This window comes from Macrobrachium nipponense, chromosome 32 (assembly GCF_015104395.2).
Source record: "Macrobrachium nipponense isolate FS-2020 chromosome 32, ASM1510439v2, whole genome shotgun sequence".
NCBI classification, from domain to species: domain Eukaryota; kingdom Metazoa; phylum Arthropoda; class Malacostraca; order Decapoda; family Palaemonidae; genus Macrobrachium; species Macrobrachium nipponense.
Window position 1 is genome coordinate 43,588,113 of NC_061094.1, and position 18,428 is coordinate 43,606,540.

Below are 18,428 nucleotides of genomic sequence, written 5' to 3' on the forward strand. Positions count from 1 at the left end.
TATTAACACTACTGTCACCCTCGCCTATGAGTGTATGTTTTTAATTAAGCTTGCCTGTTTGTTAACAGAATTACGCAAATAATACCGAAGATGGTTCTGGTGACTTGCAACAAACGATTACATTTTCAGGAGAGATTTTTTTTTATTTATTAATTATTTTGGAGGGGGGAAGGGGTATACTCTGCCTTGTTTGAAGATTTAAAATCCAGCGTAGCGCAAAATAATGCTTTTATTAATATGATAAACAGTAGTAGATGATAATATTCCTGTTCGCAAGCATTCCTGAAGCAGGCACAAAATAGAAGCGTCATCCCTTAAAAAAGAAGTTTTAACGAAAGCATAATGCAGAATTCCTAGACAGAATTTATTCAAGTATGAATTTTACTCATTTAATATTCCACTCCGAAATTGGTTGTTTGCGTAACTATTATACATGCATACGAAAATACATATAAGAATTTATCTTGTCTTATTCGCACTTAGAGCACAGAACATGCTAACTCGCAAACAATTAATATACCCATGCAAATGAATTTAGTCGAATTTAAAGACACACGCACATGTCTGCAAACGCGTGTAAATGTATGAATACACATACACACACGCACACACACACACAATAATTCGACAGTCCCCAACAGCCACCAAATGAGAATGTCCTCGCAGGAAAAATGCCACAAAAAAAAAAAAAAAAAAAAAAAAAAATCAATCCTCGCCATGTCATGGGCAGTCAAGTGCTTAAGAGTCGAGGATGATTGTGTGTAGTTGTATGTGTTTTCTCGGGAGGGGGCGAGAGAGGGGGAGGGGCAAGGGGCGAGGGGGAGAGGAGGACGGAAGAAGAGAAGAAGAAGAAGAAGAAGAGAGAGAGAGAGAGAGAGAGAGAGAGAGAGAGAGAGGAAGAAGAAGAGAGAAGAAGATTTACATTTGTTGATAACAAGGAAGAGGTGGAGAGGAGGGGAGGGGATGTTACGAGGGGATAGGTGTCACGGTGCTGGTCGTAGTAGAGTAGTAGTAGTAGTAGTAATAGTAACGGCGCTTTGCTAGTCGTCGTATGTAGTGTGGCATGCAGCAAGGAGGAATTGAAGGAGATGGGGGGGATTGGGGGGGACTTAGCCGAGATGGTAATTCTGGGCCATGGAGGAGGGGTGGGGGTACAAGGAGTGAGTAGGAAAGGGTTATGTGTGGGATGGGTTGGGTACAGTGGTGCAGAATTGGGGGTACACAGGTCTGGGCTGGGCAGGGCAGGGCAGGGCAGGGCAGGGCAGGGCATTGCAGGGCAAGGGCGTGGTGTCACATACTCTACCCGGCAGTGTAGCGTTTTTGTTCAGAATGTCCCTCTCCATACGAAGCCTTTTGGCCTCCTCCTCCTCCTCCCCTCCTCCTCCTCCTGGTCTTTGTCCCCGCATTTAATACCACGACCGGCTAATTCGCCACACCCGTGCCCACGCCCGCAAGTGGACGCCCATCCCTTGAGCTTTTCTCTCACAAATGGGCTCCGTTTACTTTTTTTTTCTATCTTTCATTATATCAACCGCATACTGCTGACGCTCTCAGCTGTGCCGCCATTGGGTAGCTATGTTACATTCTCCTTACGGCTGGTAGCAATTTTCTTATTTTTCTCTTGATGAAGAGGATGGAATGATTGGGAAGTATAGGACTACGTAAAAACATATATATATTATATATATACTATATATATATATATATATATATATATATATATATATATATATATATATATATTATATATATATATACGTATATGGTCCAGCTTTCTCAAATACAGGCATACTCGAATTCCTATAACATAATCCATATGAATTGTCTACTTAATCATTTAACTGTGTAAAGGATACTTAGCTAATTCATCCCTATTTATTGTGAACACAGATGATACATGGTAGTCTTATCTCCCAATAGTGAAAAAATTTACGCTGAAATATATCATGAATAGATATTATCTTTTAGAAAAGAGCTCTACTTACCCATCGATAGGGCATTTCTCCTAAAAAAAATTTTATATGGAGTTATAGGCTACTACGCACGGAAACCGCAAAATTACAAAAAGAAAAGTCCCATGAACTGTCTCCGTAACGAATAATTAATTAAAACGGAAAGTAAAAATTGCAAGAGAAACGGCCGCAAAATTGAGATAAATGTACTGGTAAATGGCCTAATCTTTTTAAAGTTATTTATTTATTTAGTCTCTGTATTGTATTTTCAGATGATGGGACTGCACAGGACAGAAGGGCCAGTCCCCACTAATGTGCGCAGAAAGTGTCGCCATTTGAGAGATGTGAGGCGAGGACTACCTTCCTTCGTTTCTGCAATGACAAAAGTCTACGGCCATGGCCGCCCCATTTCATGGATTCTTACACCACGTCTCATATTCATGAAATGAAAACTTTTGCCTTTAAAAATGTGACATCCCAGCAAACTGTAACGTTTCGTAAAAGATTACTCATGACAACGCGTGGACCAATTGTAAATGATCAGATGCATTTATTAAGGAGGAGATAATGGATATGCTTAGGAAACACGGATACAATGCACTCTTCTAGACACAGTCAACACGTTTCTTCCTCTTGGAATAAAAAAAATGAGGCGAAGTCGTTCACCCAAATTTACAGGGACCAATAAATCATAAATAAATAACACACACACACACACACACACACACACACACACACACACACACACATATATAGTATATATTATATATATATATATATCAACGTGATGCTATGTGTATAACTAAAGGTAATGCCACGGAGGAAAATGAAAAAAACGAGAACTGCCGAGATCTTTCGGTCTTTAACGACTCTTTACTAGAGAATCTTCCGGTCTTAACGGCCCTTTACTAGTAAAAAAGAATCGTTAAGACCGAAGATCTCGGCAGTTCTCGTTTTTTTTCATTTTCCTCCGTGGCATTACCTTTATCTATACACATAGCATCACGTTGATATATTTCGTGGTCAAGTTATTCAGAGATATATATATATATATATATATATATATATATATATATATATATATATATATATATATATAGTATGTTAGATATGTATCAAGTTCATATCACTGACAGCCCAAGTATTCAACAATTGGATATAGCAATACACAACCTAGAACAACTAACAAGATGAAGACAGACACAGCTTTGATAGAATGGTTTTAGCAAAGGAAAATATTTTCTGACTATTTATGACCAGCGTAAGTTAATAGGAGAATGATACAAGTGTTAACAGACCCTCTTTGAACGTTAGTTCGTCACTACAAAACGGGAACACCGAAGGAATGAATGAAATCTCCTTTTCTCTGAACCAAATGAACAGGCACACATTAAGAAAAAGACGCAGAGGACTATTTACATCAACAATTAACAAATAAACTGGAACAAGGGATAATTCTAAAGCTTACTTATGCACACATGTCGAAGTCGAAATTGTTGTGAGAGAGAGCGAGTGAGAGAGGGGGAGGGGGGAGGGAGGGAGGAGTTCATCCACCGAAAAATAACCGAATCGTGAAGAAGGTTGATTGTATAATATACACTCTCGTCTCTTTGTCAAGCAGTATTTCGTTTTGCTTACAAGCAGCCGAGTGGTTGCAAACACAAGTCTCCGTTTGGATAAGATCCCTCTGGGTGCTTACGAGCAGTCGCTAACCATACCAATTTAAACTTTGCTCAATCAAGATGCTTGACAAGAGATAGCCTACAATAATGACGTGCGTCCCAGACCTTCTCCTTCTTCTGATTGTAAGAGATATGTGGCGTTATTTCGTTGTAATGATGATGAAGTTTTATGGCATTTTAACTCGACATGGGATGAATCGCGTGGTTCAATCAGATGCTCAAAAAGATAGGACGTATATAATTATTTTAGAGGCCATCGACCACTATACTACTAATTCAAAACATGTATACAGCGCCTTTCACCATCTACGATGCTGGTTATCAAACCTACCCAAGCGACAATGGAGTACATCGTCAGAGGCATAAAATCTACGAAAAATTTTTGGTTATCCTATTTTCTTCCTGAATCTGTTTTCCTAGAATTCAAAACGGGGGGAAGAACTATAATTTTTTTTCTTTGTTTCGAGCCTGGGTTGGCTAAGAGAATTGGTTGCCGATTCACTGGTTTTTGTAAGTAAAAATCAAAACTTCTGACATTCATATTCCATCATTTCACAATTCATTCCGCTTCTATATATACATAAGAAATTCATAGGGGTCATATGAACATAAGTTACGCTACCCTTCTCGAGAGGACATTCTACCTTGGGTGTTATAGAATGAATCAAAGATACAACTTAAATTTGTAAAGGGGCCGAAGGGAAGCTGAAAAGAACCTTAAGTAATGCCTACAGTGCACCGCACTAACACCCTATGGGGTATAGAACAAAATGAGGCAGTGGAATTGTCTCCAGGTAATTTACCTCAATCAGAACAAAGGGTTCTGGTTTTCAATTCGGAACAAAACCCTCCTGGATTTAGTAAATTTACAATACGTTATACCTCATTCACCTTCATGAGAGTATGGTACAGATACTTCTTTTGCTAATGGTCTTGGAATCCATACTAACTGATCAAGACAGTTCGCTAACAATTTGTCAACATGAGTTGATCATGATTGGCCACCAAAAGTGGTTTTTTTATTTTTTATTTATTCTTTTTTATTTAAAGCTTGCAGGGAAAGTGGTCCATTCCTGTTACCAAGTTAATTACGATAAGGCCGACTTTCTTGTTCGTCATTATTTCATTGAAATCGATATTTTCCAGCGTTGGGTTGTCGTTACCTCTTGGGTTCAAGCATGAAAGCAAGCAGTTGGATCAGCTATATTGTACCTTGGGTAAGGGGCTGTAATACAGACGAGCATGGTGCTGATACACTTTCGCATATTTCCAATTTACTTTTAGGGGAGCTTCACGTTCTGATGTTTGCGTTCGTTTCAACAAAAATTCTGGATGACTTCTTAAATTCACTACTGTTTGACATCCTTAAGCCTCTCTTCCATATTTGCGGGGATTTATGAGACGCTGACCATTTCCAAAATAGCAGCTTTCATTCTGAGAGTACGACTCAAATCGGCGGTACTGATCTATCAAATTTGCTGGCCTATTACATTCACTGTTCTTCGCTGATATAAAACCTCATTACGCCTGAGAGATTCTTATTTGTAGGACAGATTTTGTTGAATGCCTCGTGAAATCTTTTTTATGGCCTTATCTGACAGAGTACTGCCTTCGTCTTGTCTCCAAGTCATTTCTTTCAATCTACCGACAACAAAAATTGCTTGATTTCGACCCACTTTGCCATGTGATTTGATTTGATTTGATTTGATTTGATTTCTCAAGCCAAGCGCTGGGACACTTTCGGACATTCAGCACATACGACAATGAAAAGGAGGAATTGGAGTAGTTGAAGAGCAAAATAACGAGATCTAAAAAATAAAGGATGGAATAGAGAGATTTGGACAGCAAGACCGAAGAAAGGAAGCGGGAATGGAGGTGCAGTAAAAGGCTACAAAGTGGGTGCAGCTATGGACCAAAGAGACGCTGCTGATACCTCTCAGTAATGCCTAATTTACCGTGAAAATTTGCCAGAAAACTATAACTAGATCTGAAAATAAGACTACCGATATTCTATTCTAATTGCGTAGCTCTTGTACCTAATTATCAATTTGTGAAAGGAGTGCCATATACATCGATGACACCATTTAATGTCTGATGAATCACCTATTTCTACTCTCTTCAAGCTACTTTACGAAAATCAAGAAACACTACTAATACATCACGGTCTGAAGAGCGCAGGGAATGAATGACCATACCGGCGACCGATAACAGTCGACTGACGAATAGGTACAAAATTGACTGCTTAGAACAACAGAGACACTTTCCATAAAACCAAAGCCATACTGGATTTTATGGAAAGTGCCCATTCGTCCTGGACATTTACCACTACTCCCAGAGAGAGAGAGAGAGAGAGAGAGAGAGAGAGAGAGAGAGAGCTATTAAAAAAGGACCGAACATTGATAAGGAATGCTGCCATCCTGCAGGGACAAAATGGAACGCGTCTTCAATTGAGTACAAACTCCTGGTTGGATTCTACTTGCCCTCTTGTGTAAGGCGGTGCGCCTACAATCACTTGGGTAAACTAACCATGAAATTACGTACTGGTGACTTCAACGTATCTCTCTCTCTCTCTCTCTCTCTCTCTCTCTCTCTCTCTCTCTCTCTCTCCTACTTGTCTTTCTTTTCTATAACCATATTTTTTTTATCATCTGTTTGATGCTTGGCGCAAAAAACCAGTGACAAAAATTGTATTAAAAGCAAAATCACCTGGAAAAATTGTGTTAAGGCAAGTCACTTTTATACAGATTCTTTTGACAATTTCACTTCATGTTTTTCTTAAATTAAATCTTTGTTTCCCTCTTTCTAGATAATCTCCGTTGGTTAGCCTTTCTCTCTCTCTCTCTCTCCAAAGTAAGTCCTTTCTTTAATGATTAGCTCTTATCAAAACGTGTATTTAAAGCAAGTTAGTTTTTATAAAGATTCCTTTCAGAATACTACTCTATATTTCCTCATTATTCTAATCTAGTTTCCCTCCTTTTAAATGTTATTCGTACAGGTTATCCTTTCTGTCTAAAGTAAGTACCCTCTTCAATGAATAACCTGTCATTTTCTTGTGGGTTGAAACTCTCTCTCTCTCTCTCTCTCTCTCTCTCTCTCTCTCTCTCTCTATTTTATATGAATCTTTCGAAGATCTGTTGAAAAGACTTTTTACCATACTCCAAGATCCCCCCATGAAATCTGCAGCCGCGCGAACTAAAAAGATTTCCGAACTTCAAACCGGACTTGTATCACTCGCTGAAACCCAAATGCCCACCAATTGAAAATGTCATCTTCACCACTCTTGCCGCTGGGCACGACATTTGCGCATTACAGCACGTCACTTTGTCCGTCACATAAGTAGTGCATTAACTCTTCGTGCCTGACGGTTCCTTGGATGGCGCGGTGTGCACAATATGAATAAATACGCAGCAGTCGTTGAGAAGGAAAAATTCCTGCGCTCTCGACATAATCCCAAAGTCATGCAAGCTATTATCTTTAATAAACAAGCGAGGAGCACAGTCGTTGATTAGCTGGTATTATTGCAGAAAACAGCGGACCACATCTACCACATACATCTTGAAGAGAGGAGATGGGGGGAGGGGGAGGGTGGGTGGATACAACTGAATAATAAAAGAGAAATTCGGAGAGAGAGAGAGGGAGCAGAGATAAGAGAGAGAGAGAGAGAGAGAGAGAGAGAGAATGTGACTACTGACCTATCCTTCAGCTCCCTGTCCCCTCTCCCATCCTTTTACATCTAAATTTTGGTTGGCGTATCATGAAGGTTTGTGGGAGTTTCAGAAGAACTAATGAGAAAGCCGCGTGTTCAAGCCCAGCGAACTCCGCCATGTTTACATTATGTGCGATGCTCGCTGAGTGGCCCTTCGCAAAAAACGTACCGGGGCACGCGCCCACAATAACACTTTGACACCCTTCTCACGGACGGGGGCGGGTCCGTGCTGGTGATGGAGGGAGGGGTTGGGGTCGAGGAATTTTATGGAACGGGGGAGGGGGGGGGGAGGGAGTTGGGCCCACGGTACATAAGACACCAATCCCGTATAATCTTAAAACAACAGCTCAGACAAAAGGGTTAAGGTGTAAGGGACTAATAACATCTTGTCCAGCAGAGGCATAATGCCACTGAAAACAGACACGAGTAAAAAATTGAAACATTCGATTCAGGTTTGTATGTGTTAAGATTTCTCTCTGCCTCCCTCTCAAATATAATGAATCTATTATATTTGAGCAACATTTTGAATGACTTAAATGGATACAACTCACTAACACATTTAAGCACTTTTAATTTTTCACTATCAGCCTTTTTATCATCAGAGCGTCGTTGAGCCAAGTGTAAAGTGAAAAATACTGTTATAAGAGATACCTATATAAAATGACTAATTAGCTGGTAATGTAAGTTTCATAAAATGATGATTTCAATTAGATCTTACATAAAATACATTTCTTAATAGTAATTAGGATTTTCATTATCATAAGGACAAACGTTGGCACATACAACGAATTTATACTTTTTATCTAAACGAAAAGTTGGATTACCTCAAAATTTTGATGGCGCTGTAAACATATACGCATAATTTAGTTTTTGGTACGCGCCCTTAGATTTTATTACCTATGCATCTACATATCAACATTACGCATAAGAAACCTTTACTTACATATATAAAAAAAACAAGTGCGAATAAAGCCATACACAATACGAAAATTATGGGGGTTGCTTTTTATTTCCATAGCAATCAACACCAACGATCTCTGTATTAGTTTCCCCACTGAACAGGAGGAAAAATGGGACACTGAATCTAACTGACGACTTGAAAGCACAAAAGGTGTCACGTCATCACAGGATGTCGTCTTGAACTACTGATATGAAAACCTCCCGGATATTAACAATTTACTTCAATGACTCAGAAATCTAAATTTCTGTAATAAGAATCTGTATCTGTCAAGAAAGCCTGCCTAATTTTAATCTACTGAACTTAACCAGCATAAAGCGAGTTTTCATATAAGGTTATCTGTATAAATAAAAAAAGGACATTTGATGTCATGTTCCAAAATGCAAGGTGCAGTTGCAGGAAATCAAATATTCGGATGATGGCAAACAACAGTTTCACAACTTTCTACGAAATTCACTCACTTGGTCAAATAAATCCTGTAGTTTTTGTGGGATATTATTCTAGAAAAAGTCGAACATTTCACCCAATTTCTCTACTACGATGCCGATCTTGGATGGAACGAATCAAATAATCTAATTCGGATGATTCAGAAGAAAAAGAATGCAACTCATCGAAAAAGACTACACATAACTAACCTGACATTTCAAAATTAAAAAAAAAAGTATTGGAAAGTACGTTTGAAATGACGCGTTATATTCACAAGTACTATGGAATTCGTCACGATTCTTGCAAGCAACATAAACCCACATGTAAGAATTTACTTAGCTGAAGAGGAACAACACATCACGTCCCAAGCATCCGTTACATTTTAAGATAACCACTGACTGCGTTTGCCTCCATCACATTTTGACCACGTTTGCCTCAAAGCTTTTTCATATATTATTACAGTTGGGAAACAGTCTCCCTCGGTATATTTATTCTACGAGTTGAATGCTTCCCAATAATTATGCATCACACGAGCGACGTAATTGTAAGAGCAACGTCATGTGACAGAGAAAATCGCAATTAGGTTGACGTTTTGTCGGAGCCCAACTTTATAGGCAAATAAATAAATTAATTAATATATATAAAAGGAAATGATGCGTTGGTAGAATTCTATGATGGAGTCATAATGATTGTGGGGGAGAGGTTGCTTGCTTGTTTGTTCAGATTAGGCCAGCCAGGCGCCAGCACAGGCTCTTGTTTCTAGAACAGTCTGTCAAATTAGAGAATTGTTTGTGGGTAAAAGATGGGTAGAAGAAGGAATAAAATAAATAAGTAAATAAATAAGAGCAAGAGGAGGAAAAGAGAGGCTTAGTGAAGGAGTATATATCATGTGTGGTGCAATTTCGACACAAAAGAGATCATGTACAGGTATACGAAAGGATGGATAAGATAAGCATGAAGTAGGTGAGAAAAAAAAAAGAATGTAGGAGGGAAGAATAAGCAATTCTAAAGCGCATTAAATGCAAAGAGAAGGACTCATAAGTAAATGGATAAAAAAAATTACAGAGAAAAACTGTATGAAGATAATGTAGTACTGGACTGATGGAGAGAATATTGCGAAGAACTGCTGAATGTGGAAGACCGAAGAGAAGTAGAGCTGAACGGCGCAAGAGTGGAAAGGTTTAATTGAAGTTCGAGAATGCTTGTGGAAGTTACCGACATTCACGCAATAGATAGACACCAAGACAGCGGGGTGCTGAAAAAGGTATGAATAGTGTGCCCGAGTGGCTGACCAAGGTTTATAACGTACGTCTAGACGAGGGAAATGTTTCCAAATGGTAAGTACAAGCAACAATTCTTCTGCTATACAAAGACAAGGCGATAGAGATAACTGAGAGAACTATAGAGGCACAACAATACCTAGTACATCGCAGGTGTATGGTGAGATTTTGATAAAGACAAGGCGTAATCCGACTTCCAGCTTACTTGCAGCGTGTGTTAAAATCTACAGTCAAATAGCCCGTTGTTTCACCGACGAAAATTAAAACAAATACGCTTTACTTTTTTAGAAATAATTTCTCTGTACTGTTTAACATACACATTATTTATTTTTTTTATAATTTTATTCTAATAAATAAATCATAAACATCTTATCCTACAATTCCTGTAGCTTTAACTGAACGCAAATCACCTTTTTCAGACCTTTTTAGGCTTTCCTACCCACAAAACAACAACAACAACAACAACGAGTAAACGAAAATAAAATAGATGAGATAATGACAAGGGAACTCTACTGTGGGTTTAGACCATGAAGGTGTGTGGATCATGCTATGTGAGAAATCTGAAAATAAAAGGTACATGAACCTTGAAGAAACCTTATGACAGAATTGCGAGGGCAACTGGAAGTTGTACATGATATACGGTATAAAAATGAAGATTCTGAGTGATAAAAAGAATTTACAATGAAAGCCTAGTGGCTGGTTTAGTATGATAGTTGATGTCAGAAAAAAAATGTGGTACATCGCATTAGTTATTTATTATTTAATATATTTACAGATTGAGTGCAGCGGCAAGCCACAACATGAATGAAAGCTAGTTATAAAAATATAAGATAAGAAAAAGATTGTAGAATAGCAGATATTTACACAAAATTGGGAACAGTGAATAAAAACTGCAGAAACTGGTGGAAATGTGTAAAAACTTTTTGCGAGAAGAGAAAACTGAGAAGGTGACCAGGAGTTAAGATGGGAATGCATGAAGGGACTGTTGTTCCAACTTTACTCTAAGGAAAGGAAGTGCTGATGCTGACAGTGATGCTGCTGGAGAGAGAGAGAGAGAGAGAGAGAGAGAGAGAGAGAGAGAGGTATGGCGATACAAAGGAGAAAAAGAGTTAGCGGAGGCGAATGGATGGATCAATGTTATTTGATGGTTCATTCAAGTGAGAAAAATGGCAAATGTTAGGTATTAGAAACAATGGGGCTTAATACCCACGCAGTGCGACAATACGTAGAAGATAGAGGTGAATGGCGCGGTGTTCATAGGTGGGTTTGTCAACCTGATGATGATCCTTCTAGCAACCTAGGTGCTTGACAGCAATTCAGCTTAAAGTGTGAATGTGACAGTAACAAATATATATAATATATATATAATATATATATATATATATATATATATATATATATATATATATATATATATATATAAAGCCATTTCCTTGCAAATGTGATGGCCTCAGAAAAAATGTTTAAAAAGCACTCATTTGCTACTGTCTCTCTCTCTCACACACACACACACATTTTGGACACGGTCTTCCTCGTGTATGAGTGAACTTTACGGCCCCGCCCTTCATTCAAATATAAAATAACGTCTGCCAATACGTTAATTAATAATAACATATCCTTAACAGTTTCATTTTCACCATAAAATCCTCATTAACCTTCACATGGCACATGGTCTCGTTCATTCATCCCAACACAAGTTTGCCATCTCCATCACAGTCTCTCCCACTCGAAACAGCACCCCGTTTTCTATAAGCCTTTGTCTTCAAGCTGAAGTCTACCTGCAGAAGGGAGGGTTCCACCACCGGGTTACTCTTACAGGTGCATCAACCAGCAGCCGCGGCGGCAGACTTCCCCATTACTTGTCCTCGGGGGATGAGCATGGGGACGGAAACAGGACGCGAGGGAGAAGAGCAATAAAGACCGGGAGAAGAAAACTGGAGTCAGGCTACAGGTGCACAATTACCCCTCTATACCCCAACCCCCAACCCCCATACCCCATTACAGTCCCATTAAGGTCCTACCCCTTGGAGGACCCGACCCTATTCTCTACCACCTTCGCCAACCCCTCGGGCATAATGGGATTTGCGGTACAGGTGAGCAGGTGAGAGAGAGAGAGAGAGAGAGAGAGAGAGAGGAGAGGAGAGAGTGAGAGAGAGAGAGGAGAGAGGGCATGGGCAAAGGGAATGGCGGGACCCAGCAACATCGCCCCGAAGGAGCTGGTGGTGGTGGCGGCGGGGCCCCCAGGGGGACATTCAGCCATACCAACAGGTAATTATGCCCAAGCCATTATCGATACTCCAGCCCCCCCCTTCACCCTTCCCCCCCCCCATCCATACCCGTAACCCATGCCAATATGCTATCGAGGGTGGTGCCCTATCTGAGACCCCCTCCCCATGTCCCAACTCCATATTTCCCCACAACAATTAAATGGAGACTCTTTCGCTTTCCTTTTTCTTCCAGTTTCTCGTCTTCCTGTCTGGGTAACCTTTCAAAACCTTTCCCCACTTGGAATCAGACTCTCTCTCCTCTCTCTCTCTCTCTTCTCTCTCTCTCTCTCTCTCTCTCATGGCCGCAGGGCCCAACTGACCTAACATCAGCAAGGCATAAACAATATCCTCTTCACTCTATAACCATTAACATTTCATCGTCTAAGCCTCTTTCCCTTCCCCATAGCCCCCGGGCACGTCCGTTGGGTATAGAACAAGAGACGTAAACATAACCCATCCTCTAAAGAGTTAAAAATGAAGTAAACAAAATGAAAATGTCACGAATTAAAGACAGCGAAATGTTCAAGAATATTCGCCATAGTTGATAAAAAAAAAAAAAAAAAAAACTCAACCGAAGTCGGCGGAACTTTGCTCAAAACAAGTTTTCCTTGAAAACCAGCACTGCTGGAGGAAAGGTTGAAAATGGCTACAACGCCATAAAAGTAGAATGAATTCTAACTCCCCCTTTGATAAGCGTAATTAAACGCTGCCTCTTCCTCGCTTATTCAAAAATTTAAGTTTTACATACTGTAGGGCACTGTGGAAATGTAGATTTACATACCAGCACTCATACATAATCACACGAAAAAAAATATTTACAGTCATTAACTCCATGATAAATTAACCGACTTAATATATGCTATACAAAATATATGGAAACAAATAAATTTAGTTACTAACAAAAGCATAAAGGGAACAAAAAATATAAATAAATAAATAAAACAAACTTCAAATTCCTGACATACTTCAATTACAGCCTCTTTAATATAAATGTAATAAAGTCGTTAGAAAAGATGAAAATTAATTAATGTTATTTGGGAATTTTTTTACCTGCATTATTTCCTTTTATAGCTGAATTCAAACGAATTACTTTTCATTCATTGAAAATATCGAGGTGAAAACATCACACATCGCTGCCTCTCTTTCAAATAACACGAAAACTAATAATTGCCGTTAGCCGAACAACGTAAACACACACGGTCACAACAATACCTCCTACCCAACTACAGCCACCAGGATGCGCGCCCGCGCACGAGAACGAGATGAGAAAACATACTAAGGAGAAGGAATCCGTTGGCACACACGCCTGACAGCCATGTCTCAAGACAAAAGGGAGGACATAATACAATGGCCCCAGAAGAGCGAGGTCTGACACAGGCTTGTTAGACAATTACGCTCCAGATATCTGTCTGCGGCTGTGTGTGTGTGTGTGCGTCTTTGCGCTGTGGCCTTAATAATTATCATAAAAATGGCATCTTTTATTTGTTTGCGCGTCTGCGGGCATGTTTGTGCTCTTTTCAGGCAGTTAGTTAGTTATGTGTTTGCATGTGGAGCGTCAAGAGACATTGCGTCTGCTGTCTTTGCCGGCACGGAGAGGTCAAGATGATTCCAGATTAAAATTGACAGATTTCTAGAAAAGTGTTTCCATGTGTTCCACATTGCAGCTAGTTGTATATTCATGCAAAACGTTCCGTTAAAAAAAAAACAATCCCTGGGCAACTTAAGTACTAGACTTAAGGGAATAATAACACGAAAAGAAGAGGAAAAAATAACTGAAGGAATTTTAATAAAGATGCTTGAGCTTAAAACTTCTAGGAAAACTTCCTTCTGATCAAGAGTCTACAACCTTGAAGGACAAATATCAGCAGAGTTGTGAAAGGTTTCATTCGTAGGGAGGAATGACAGCAATCAAAACACGACGTTTTCTACGCGGGGCAGTTTAAGAGATAAACGTGCAATGTCAGCGTTTGTTTCTGTTTATCAACATATCTGCGCACTTCGCTATGACCGGAGTCACAAACGACTCGTGGATCGCTGCTATTAGAGAAATAATGAAAACATGACAAGGTTTCATAAATATAATACATATATATATATATTATATATATATATATATATATATATATATATATATATAAAATTTCCCTTCGGTTAACATATTTGAAAATATATTAATTCCGAGGTAAAGCGAATTAGATATTAAAGGACATTTGTAGCTCGATGCATGTATGTATATGAATCACGGAAATGTGATGACTCATATATATATATATATATATATATATATATATATATATATATATATTTATATTTATATAATACATATATGGATGGAAATGAACACATGAGAACGCCCTCGACCCTCACTTGAAAGACCGGGTTAGGTCCCGATTAAGTCACAGACACACACACACACACACACACACATATATATATATATAATATAGTATATATATATATATATATATATATATATATATATATATATATATTATAATTAGAGAGAGAGAGAGAGAGAGAGAGAGAGAGAGAGAGAGAGAGAACTCTCATTACCATTCGAACCTGCGGCTTTCAACAACGCCATGGCCGCCTTCCTCTTGTTTGCACCTGTGCGCCCCTGCCCCTGTGTTTGTCACAGGTGTGCAGCGGGAGAAGCTAGCGACCGACCGACGACTGTGAGAAGGACGAGGTTATACGATAAGTCTCTCTCTCTCTCTCTCTCTCTCTCTCTCTCTCTCTCTCTCTCTCTCTCATGCGCCCGTTACTGCAGGTGGAAGCGAAAGAAAGAAACAGCTTATTGTTGCACTAGACATCAACATCATCATCTGAACAACAAAAACAGAGATCGAAAGCTTACAGAGAGAGAAAGAGAGAGAGACTTTTTATATACATGCTGTGAAGAATTGGAACCGTCTTATGTAAGCTTATTCTATTCTATTCATACTATCATTCCGAGGCAGATAAAGAATCTAAAAGTATTCTAAAAATAGCTTCAACTCCAAAGGCGTAAAAGTTTAACCTGTCGAGTTAATCCTAAACCGTTCTGATGACATATATCATAACAGATCAATTAACACTAATGTCCCCCCAACCCCTCTCTCTCTCTCTCTAGCATAGCTGCAACCCCCAACAGGCGACTAACAACTACGTGCATAATTCGCCGCTCGGGTTGAGAGGCGTATAGGATTTTAGCAAATTATCTCATTTGTCCCTCTTTATCTATTTCGGGAATCGAACCTGGGTTCCCAAGTTCGAGAGAGAGAGAGAGAGAGAGAGAGAGAGTCTACATATCTTGGTTTGCTCGTAATATCATAAAATAGCCAATCACCCATGAAAGCGCCGATTTGCATAATAATCAAAGCAAATCATTTTAACATTCAACTAAAAGAAGAATAATTGAGATATTAGCAAAACAGTGCAAAGTATGGCACGTGATGTTCTCATAAACATTTAAATATTTTAAAATCTTATCTACAATGTTTGTAAAACTAAATATTCCAGTGCCTGAAATAGTCGAAATACTTCCAACAAATTATATCAGCAACTCGCCCTGCATACAGGGAACGGTGTGACAACATGCATTAAAAAAAAGAAAAAACACACACACACACACACCCGGTACATTGTTAGGCAATATAGCTCGGACTCTCAGACTCACCTAGCTGTCATCAACTACGCTCTGGCTGATTAAGTCTCTCTCTCTCTCTCTCTCTCTCTCTCTCTCTCTCACACACACATATATATATTTATATATATAATTTTTTTACGGACCCTGCTGGTTACTGTATATATATATATATATATATATATATATATATATATATATATATATATATATATATATATATATATATATATATATTATATATACATATATATATATATATATATATATATATATATATATATATACATATATATATATATATATATATATATATATATATATATATATATATATACTCATGCTTTATTTCCTATTTGTTTTATATCTACCTTTTACTATATAATATATATATGCGTGTGTAAAAAACTGTATTTGCACACAATATACAGAAAGAGATAACTAAAGTAGCCGGAATGAAAATCTGTGTAAATATGAGTAATGAGGATGGATAAGTAATTCTGTCACCACAATATAGAACCCTAAAAATTTCCTTAATCACCTCTGCCACCCTCGCAATGTTTGCAAAAATATATTCTTCACATTTGAGAGACTGTAATACCGCTTGATGGCGCCGTGCCCCTATGTTTATCCGACTTATATTGCTTTCTAGGAATGTATACTTTAGTGCTTGCTGATCGCTCTTCTCCACTTCCTCACAGGTGGTCACTCCATTGTGCTTGTTCCATACGAATGCTTGCACTTTTAAAGAGATTTAACGATACAAATTCAATCTTGATCAGTAATGTTCGTTGAAGGCGATAAAGCGAAACTGAATTCTATGTCTGAAATAAAGTTAAGTATGTCTAAGTTTAACCAGGCCACTGAGCTGAGTAACAACTCTCCAAGGGCTGGCCCGAAGGATTAATTTTTTTTTACGTGGCTACGAACTAAATGGTTACTTAGCAACGGGACCTGCAGCTTATTGTGTGGGATCCGAACCACATCATATCGAAAAATTAATTTCTAATCACCAGAAATACATTCCTCTGGTTCCGCATTGGCAACCGCGGGGCGCGAACTCAGATGCCAAGTGTATTTGTTAATATACTCGACGGATGGCACTGTAAGTCTTAGACCTGTCCTTTCCTGCCCCTGCACGGGAAAAGTAACCGAAGCTTTAGATATATCAGCAGCCCTTCTGAAAATCGCGCATTTCCGACCACTCTATGAACGTGGCCACGATGTCGGACCTAAATTAAGAAAATAAAGACACCTCTGAATATTTCTTGGCCATAATACTTTACAGAAAACAACGACCACTTGAAACGGTTTGTAAAAAAAGTATAAAAAAACATACTTAACCTACTTAAGTATTTGGCATCAATACGCAACTTCCGTACGAAACAAGTTATAATCTAAACTTCTAAACCCCTTAGAACTGCAAGATAAATGTTAAGGAACAGCAAAAAGAGTACGTTTCTAAAATTTAATCGCGAAAAATTCTTTAATCGTTAAAATCCTGTAATAAACCAAAATTCAATAATAATTTCTATTTCACGTGGAGGAAACGCAACGGAACGAAAAGCAACAGAACATCATACGCCATTCCTTATCAAAAAAGAAAAGGAAATATAAAATCTAATATACATATAAAGTCGACTATCGGACTATAAATGTATGTATGTATGTATGTATGTATGTTCGCTATAGACGGCGAAACGACTGGACGAACTAAGTTTAAATGAATATAGAATTTAGACCAAAGGCCAAGCACTGGGACCTATGAGGTCATTCTGCACTGAAATAGAAATTGACAGTAAATGGTTAGAAAGGTGTAAGAGGAGGAAAAACTTGGAGTTGCACCATGAGTAGGGGTTAGGAAAGGGTGGAAAGTAAGATGAAGAAAGATAACATGAAAGGAGGTACAGTAAAAGGAACGAAAGTGGATGCAGCTAGGGGCCGAAAGCATGCTGCAAAGAACTTTAAGTAATGCCTACAGTGAACCGCATGAGGTCCACTGACGGCACTACCACCTTACGGTATGGACCGAATTGAACTCTAACTCGGACCACATAGTAAGTAGAATATATGGGAATGGATTTTACTCGGGTTCCGGTTTGATCCGGATATCCGGCCATGCTTACTTCTTTATTATTATCCTCAGAGAAAAGAGAAAGCATTTTTCTCACGGAACTTTTCACGAGGATTCCACATATACTCTTATTTTTCTTCCACAGTGAAAAATAACAATGCTATTACGGTTCAAACAATGTCAGCCTACGGTTGCCTGCCGGCTCCTATAAATATGAATCACGAGGTTGATCATTCCACTTTACATAGAACCACCAACAAAGTAAGTCACTGATTCGACTACTTCAGGATTTACTATAAGTAGATTCACATCAACCGTGCATTTTATGTCTACGTCAGTCCCTCACGATGCTCCTGATTGGCTGCTAATAAGCCGATCACAGGGCTGGAAACTCTGTCTCTCTGGAGAGTTCACATAGGCAGGATGTATGTTCAATCGCTCCTGAGGGATATGTCTTT

At 38.7% G+C, this 18,428-nt stretch overlaps 2 protein-coding genes across 3 annotated transcripts in view; one reads left to right on the plus strand and one right to left on the minus strand.

The window, feature by feature from the left end:
• Positions 1-18,428, minus strand: part of LOC135207490 (ETS domain-containing protein Elk-3-like) — a 265,420-nt gene that overhangs the window by 82,453 nt on the left and 164,539 nt on the right. The window lies entirely within an intron of this gene.
• LOC135207416 (proline-, glutamic acid- and leucine-rich protein 1-like) overlaps positions 12,188-18,428 on the plus strand; it is a 112,422-nt gene continuing 106,181 nt past the window's right edge. The window contains exon 1 of the mRNA XM_064239142.1: positions 12,188-12,272. Within this exon, the coding sequence (XP_064095212.1) occupies positions 12,188-12,272 (85 nt within the window). The remainder of the gene's footprint in view (positions 12,273-18,428) is intronic.